The sequence below is a fragment of the Siphateles boraxobius genome, unplaced genomic scaffold (genome assembly GCF_051911475.1).
Source record: "Siphateles boraxobius isolate OS27281-9 unplaced genomic scaffold, OSU_SipBor_1 158, whole genome shotgun sequence".
Lineage (NCBI taxonomy): Eukaryota > Metazoa > Chordata > Actinopteri > Cypriniformes > Leuciscidae > Siphateles > Siphateles boraxobius.
In genome coordinates, this window is record NW_027508764.1 from 695001 (window position 1) to 702500 (window position 7500).

General features: G+C 50.2%; 1 protein-coding gene across 2 annotated transcripts in view; it reads left to right on the forward strand.

Annotated features, from left to right (window-relative positions):
* The window catches only part of LOC143738880 (A disintegrin and metalloproteinase with thrombospondin motifs 20), a 133143-nt gene that overhangs the window by 109784 nt on the left and 15859 nt on the right, over positions 1 to 7500 (forward strand). For both annotated transcript variants that reach the window (XM_077230953.1, XM_077230952.1), the window contains exon 32: positions 567 to 776. In XM_077230953.1, the coding sequence (XP_077087068.1) occupies positions 567 to 776 (210 nt within the window). The remainder of the gene's footprint in view (positions 1 to 566; positions 777 to 7500) is intronic.

Here is a 7500-nt window from a genome sequence, read left to right on the forward strand (position 1 = left end):
CAATAAATAATAAATAAATATAAGAGTAATGGAATTCCTTCATTTGCTTCGTCAAAGTCACATAAAATGTAAATAATAAATAAATATTAAAATAATGAATCCCTTCACTTGCTGCTAAAATTCACATAAATAAATAAAATTAATTAGTTAATAAAGTTAGTTAAATAATAAAATAATTGTAATACAAATAATTATAAAAATTAATTCTAACACTTTACAATAAGGTTCATTAGTTAACATGAACTAAGAATGAACTGCACTTCTACAGCGTTAATTAATCTTAGTTAATATTAATTTAAACATTTACTAATACGTTATTAAAATCAAAGGTTGTATTTGTTAACATTAGTTAATGCACTGTGAACTAACATGAACAAACAATGAACAGCTGTATTTTTAATAACTATTATTAACAAAGATGAATAAATACTGTAAGAAATGTATTGCTCGTTGTTAGTTCATGTTAGTTAACTAATGAACCTTATTGTAAAGCGTTACCAAATTCCTTCATGTGTGCGCATTATAGCGCTTTTGTATGATGAGGAGTGTGGTTGATGTGTGTTCAGTGTTCGGTGAGCTGCGGCTCTGGACTCCAGCGGCGGGCGGTTCGTTGCTCTGCCGTGACCTTTGACCTCCGGCTGACCTCTGACCTCCAGCTGACCTCTGACCTGCAGTCGTTCTCTCAGTGCAGCGAGCGCCGGCCGACCGACAGCAGACCCTGTCGACTCCCAGCCTGTCCATCAGCTGGAGCCTGGAGCGCCGGCCCATGGAGTCAGGTGAGGGCCAGTGATGGGTAACCCATTACAAGTCACTTGAGTTACGTAATCAGATTACTTTTTCAAGTCACTTGAGTTACGTAATCAGATTACTTTTTCAAGTCACTTGAGTTACGTAATCAGATTACTTTTTCAAGTAACTTGAGTTACGTAATCATAACTTTTCAAGTCACTTGAGTTACGTAATCATAACTTTTTAAAGTCACTTGAGTTACGTAATCATTACTTTTTCAAGTAACTTGAGTTATGTAATCAGATTCCTTTTTCAAGTCACTTGAGTTACGTAATCAGATTCCTTTTTTAAGTCACTTGAGTTACGTAATCAGATTCCCTTTTCAAGTCACTTGAGTTACGTAATCAGATTACTTTTTCAAATCTCTTGAGTTATGTAATCAGATTACTATTTCAAGTAACTTCCGTTATGAAATCAGATTACTTTTTCAAGTCACTTGAGATATGTAATCAGATATTCCTTTTTCAAGTCACTTGAGTTACATAATCAGATTCCTTTTTCAAGTTACTTGAGTTATGTAATCAGAATCCTTTTTCAAGTAACTTGAGTTATGAAATCAGAATCCTTTTTCAAGTGACTTGAGTTATGTAATCAGATTCCTTTTTCAAGTCACTTGAGTTACGTAATCAGATTCCTTTTTTAAGTCACTTGAGTTACGTAATCAGATTCCCTTTTCAAGTCACTTGAGTTACGTAATCAGATTACTTTTTCAAATCTCTTGAGTTATGTAATCAGATTACTATTTCAAGTAACTTCCGTTATGAAATCAGATCACTTTTTCAAGTCACTTGAGATATGTAATCAGATATTCCTTTTTCAAGTCACTTGAGTTACATAATCAGATTCCTTTTTCAAGTTACTTGAGTTATGTAATCAGAATCCTTTTTCAAGTAACTTGAGTTATGAAATCAGAATCCTTTTTCAAGTCACTTGAGTTACGTAATCAGATTCCTTTTTTAAGTCACTTGAGTTACGTAATCAGATTCCCTTTTCAAGTCACTTGAGTTACGTAATCAGATTCCTTTTTTAAGTCACTTGAGTTACGTAATCAGATTCCCTTTTCAAGTCACTTGAGTTACGTAATCAGATTACTTTTTCAAATCTCTTGAGTTATGTAATCAGATTACTATTTCAAGTAACTTCCGTTATGAAATCAGATTACTTTTTCAAGTCACATGAGATATGTAATCAGATATTCCTTTTTCAAGTCACTTGAGTTACATAATCAGATTCCTTTTTCAAGTTACTTGAGTTATGTAATCAGAATCCTTTTTCAAGTAACTTGAGTTATGAAATCAGATTCCTTTGTCAAGTAACTTGTTAAATAATCAGATTACTTTTTCAAGTAACTTGTTAAGTAATCAATTTACTTTTTCAAATAACTTGAGTTCCCTTTCGTCCTGGGAACTCCGACGTGTCGTCGGGGGAGTTCCCTGACGAATTGGGATCACGCTAGGGAGACCAATTGCCTTCGAGTGAATTAAAACGAGCCAATGAAAATTGGCATGCAAGATTTGCATTCCGCGACCCGCCTACCAGCGCGGGTATAAAAGGCGGAAGTAAACATTGCGCAATGCTTTTAGCTTCGGAGCCGACCGATTGTGTCCTCTCTGAGTGAGTGAGCTTTAAGATTGTATTTTTCTTACTGCTACGAGTCTGCTGTTTCGGGAGGGGATCTCTCTGTGTTGGTGAGATGGCGTTTCAGCGACCGCGCGGTTCCTGTCTGCCGGCTGCGTCTATATGCTGTTAATTCAAAAGCTGTTTTCACAGCTGGTAAACGGTTGAGTGCGCACAGCGGGCTTGCAGTTTCCCCGCTGTGTTGCCGTGTTGGGTCCCTGTGTGCTTCAGCACGATAGAGAGAGTACTTTCTTCCTGAAAGAGCAACACGAGTGAAGATCGCGTCCTTTTCAGGATGACGTTTCACTCGTGTGTTTCTGGATGCGATCGTTCCCTGTCCTTATTTGACGGCCACGTTCATTGTTTCACATGCCTAATCCGTGTGTGAGACTACGTTCGTGGGTGGTTCATGTTCTCTCAGGGGTGCATGACCACGTCGGCACGTTGTTCGTCTCCCCTTTCTCGTAAAGGCTTGAGCCGCTCAGTGTGCCGTGTGCCGTCGAGCGCCGGCTGACAGCGCGGGTTGTCACGGCAACCCAGCGCGCGTCATTCGGCGCTCAAGATGCGTGGTCAAGATCAAGACTCGCGTGCCTCTATGAGGTGAGTCCCTTTGCTTATTTCCCGATCTAGTTTCTCTTCTGGTGCACCAGAGGAGGGCTACTTTGGCGAATAACATTGGTGATCTGAGGGTTTCAGTGAGCACGAACCACTCACTCCTCTAGCGCATCGCAAACATGCTGAGACTGTGTTCGTGGGTGGTTTATGCTTTCTTATGAGAGCATGACCACGTCGGCACGTTGTTCGCCTTGCCTGAAGGCTTGAGCGCCCAGCGTGCCGTGTGTCATCGAAGCGATGGCCACGTTCACTATCTTGCATGCCTGGTTGACGGCCACGATCACTGTTTCACATGCCTAATCAGTGTGTTGAGACTGCGTTCGTGGGTGGTTCATGTTCTCTCAGGAGTGCATGACCACGTCGGCGTGCTGCTCGTCTCCCCTTTCTCGTAAAGGCTTGAGCCGCTCAGCGTGCCGTGTGCCGTCGAGGCTTTCGGATGGGATTCTGGTCCTTCTCATGAGGGACCAAGCATTTCATTCGGGGCCCCAGGGAGGACAGATGTCGATCGCTACATCGGAGAGAGGGCTGTTATACTCTGAAAATGATGCTGAGTTCCTACTATAATGTCGTGTTCTCATGCTGAAGATTCAGACTTAACAGCCACACTTTCCTGGGCTGTTCTAAAGCGCCTGGAGGTGTGTGAAGAATTTTGGCAGTATGGAAGCGTTTTGGTGCCAATATGGCAAGCCAAACATGCCTAAATCTGCAGAAGTTTTTCCTCTCTCACTACCACTGCACGTGCGTAGTTCTAACTCGGGGTTGAGCTGTGCTTAGTGACTGACCGTGATTAGTCACAGCGCTGGCCCTCGGTTAGACGATGTCCACACTGGTGGTCCAGAAGCACCTCAAAACCAGCCCGCTCGGAGTTTGTTTTTCCCAAGGGAAGGGAAGCAACCCTGAGAGGAGCGACCCAGAGTATGTGACGATCTGCTCTTTGGGAGTGCGTGTCATCACCACTCCTTCCCCCGGGGGAGGGCCGGGTGGAGAATTTAGTTTCTGTTCCGCCGCTGGTTATCCAGTAATCAGCGGTACCCAAAGTTTGAGCAGTCCACTTCCTCTGAGTCGTTCATGGGCCCCAGCGCTCAGATGGCAGTGAGGGCTACGGCCTTGTCACTCTCGTCTCTCGCTGGGTGAGGGGAAACCAGGACTCGATGCCCCCGGGCCTCGTCCCTCGTTTCCCCTCACGGTCGAGACTGGCAGTATAATAAGACCAGTTTCTTCCGTCCGAGAGGGTCAGAATGGCAGTGCGTGCCGCCCCCGAGCTGCACCACTCCCGTTCCCCTCTCCCCAGCTTGCAGATAGCAGTGACGCAGCCTCAGCTGCGTCGCTCCGGTCTGCAGCTGGGCCCGGAGGCGCAGAGACCAGCATACGAGGAGTCAGGGCCTCGTTCCTCGTCTCTCCCCCTCCCCTCGCCACCGGGCAGTCCGCAGCAGAACGCCCACGAGCCTTCTCTGCCGTCTGCCCCTCGGTGGAAGCAGGTTGGTGTCAGGCGCACCCAGACCCCCGCTCTCGGTCGCTACAACGCCACCAGAGCCGGGTCCCTGTCTTCCACCTCGCTGCCCCTCCGCGGGTACGCCGGTGGTTCGGGTGGGTTCATTGGGACGGTATCTGGAAGCCTGGCTAGAAGCGCTTCCGGGTCCGTCCCGATGGCTCATCCGCACCATCCGGTTCGGCTATGCAATTCAGTTTGCACGCCGGCCTCCCAAGTTCAGGGGCGTCCACTTTACCCGTGTGCGGTCGGTGGACGCCCCTGTCTTGCGGAAAGAGATCGATGTCCTGCTGGCGAAGGACGCGATCGAGCCGGTCCCTCCTGCCGAGATGAGGTCCGGGTTTTACAGCCCCTACTTCATTGTACCCAAGAAAGGCGGTGGGTTACGGCCAATCCTGGACCTGCGGGTCTTGAATCGGGCCCTGCACAAACTCCCGTTCAAGATGCTCACGCAGAAGCGCATTTTCGAATGCATCCGTCCCCAGGATTGGTTTGCAGCGATCGACCTGAAGGACGCGTACTTTCACGTCTCGATTCTCCTTCGACACAGACCGTTTCTTCGGTTTGCTTTTGAGGGTCGGGCGTATCAGTACAAAGTCCTACCCTTCGGGCTGGCCCTGTCACCCCGCGTCTTCACGAAAGTCGCGGAGGCGGCCTTTGTTCCCATGAGAGAACAAGGCGTTCGCATCCTCAACTACCTCGACGACTGGCTCATTTTAGCTCACTCGCGAGATGTGTTGTGCGATCACAGGGACATGGTGCTTCGGCACCTCAGCCGGTTGGGGCTTCAGGTCAACTGGGACAAGAGCAAACTCTGCCCCGTGCAGAGGATCTCTTATCTCGGTATGGAGCTGGACTCGGTCGCCCGGACTGCGCGCCTCACGGAGGAACGCGTCCAGTCAGTGCTCACCTGCCTCAGGTCTTTTCGAGGCAGGACAGCGGTTCCACTGAAACAATTTCAGAGGCTCCTGGGGCATATGGCAGCCGCAGCCGCAGTAACGCCGCTCGGCCTGTTACATATGAGACCGCTTCAGCGCTGGCTTCACGATCGAGTCCCGAGGTGGGCGTGGCACAGCGGCACGTTCCGGGTCAAAGTGACCCCGCACTGTCGCCAAACCTTCTCCCCGTGGTCGGATCCTGCGTTTCTACGGGCCGGAGTGCCCTTAGTCCAGGTTTCCAGGCATGCTGTGGTTTTCACAGATGCCTCTGCCACCGGATGGGGGGCCACGTACAACGGGCATGCAGTTTCAGGTCTGTGGACGGGGCCTCAACTGCATTGGCATATCAACTGCCTAGAGTTGCAAGCAGTACGCTTAGCCTTGCGTCGCCTCAAAGGGGTTCTCAGACACAAGCACGTACTGGTCCGTACGGACAGCACTGCGACCGTTGCGTACATCAACCATCAAGGTGGTCTACGCTCCTGTCGTATGTCGCGACTCGCCTCCCACCTCCTCCTATGGAGTCAGAAGCATCTGAGGTCGCTTCGTGCCATTCACATTCCAGGGGAGCTCAACCGTGTGGCAGACGAGCTCTCACGGCTGCCTCCCCTGCCAGGAGAATGGCGACTCCATCCCCAGTCGGTCCAGCTGATTTGGAGTGTCTTCGGAGTCGCACAGGTAGACCTGTTTGCCTCTCCGGACACGACCCATTGCCAGTGGTTTTATTCCCTGTCCGAGGGGACCCTCGGCACGGACGCCCTGGCTCACAGCTGGCCCCGGGACCTGCGCAAGTATGCGTTTCCCCCAGTGAGCCTTCTTGCACAGACTCTGTGCAAGGTCAGGGAGGACGAGCAGCAGGTCCTTCTTGTGGCGCGGTATTGGCCCACCAGGACTTGGTTCACCGCAGCCCCTCCTTGGCCGATTCCTCTGAGGAAGGACCTTCTTTCTCAGAGACGGGGCACTCTTGGCACCCGTGTCCAGACCTCTGGAAACTCCATGTCTGGTCCCTGGACGGGACGCGGAGGTTCTAGGTGGTCTGCCACAGGCAGTGGTAGACACCATCACTTCCGCTAGAGCCCCCTCTACGAGGCGCCTCTATGCGTTGAAGTGGAACCTGTTCGTCGATTGGTGTTTCTCCCGTCAGGAGGACCCCCGAACTTGCCCGATCGGAGTCGTGCTTTCCTTCCTGCAAGATGGGTTGGAGCGAAGGCTGTCTCCCTCCACCCTCAAAGTGTATGTCGCCGCAATAGCCGCGCATCACGATGCACTGGAAGGTAAGTCCTTGGGGAAGCACGACCTGGTAATCAGATTCCTTAAGGGTGCCAGGAGGTTAAATCCACCTCGTGTTTTGCACTCGGTACCCTCTTGGGACCTTGCTCTGGTACTTAGAGCTCTTCAAAGTCCTCCCTTTGAGCCGGTAGAGCTTAATATCCTGTCCATTAAGACAGCGCTCCTGTTGGCATTGGCCTCTTTCAAGAGGGTCGGGGATCTGCAGGCTTTTTCGGTCGACGAATCGTGCCTAGAGTTCGGGCCAGGCCTTTCTCACGTTGTGTTGAGACCCCGGCTCGGATATGTGCCCAAGGTTCCTACCACTCCCTTCGTGGACCAGGTAGTGAACCTGCAAGCGCTGCCCCAGGAGGAGGCAGACCCAGCCCTAGCTTTCTCTGTCCTGTCCGCGCCCTGCGGGTTTATATTGACAGAACGCAAAGCTTCAGAACCTCAGATCAGCTCTTTGTCTGTTACGGAGGCCGGCAGAAGGGGAAGGCCGTCTCCAAGCAGAGGTTAGCCCACTGGTTAGTGGATGCTATCACCCGAGCATATGAGTCTCTGGGTGAGCCTTGTCCTCCCAGGTTGCGCGCTCACTCCTCTAGAGGTGCTGCCGCTTCCTGGGCTTTGGCTCAAGGCGCCTCGCTGACAGACATCTGTAGAGCTGCTGGCTGGGCGACACCGAACACGTTCGCTAGGTTCTATAGCCTTCGTGTGGAACCTGTTTCCTCCCGAGTTCTGGCTACGGCCAGTGGGTCGAGGGAATAAGTTGTGTCGGCTTGCTAC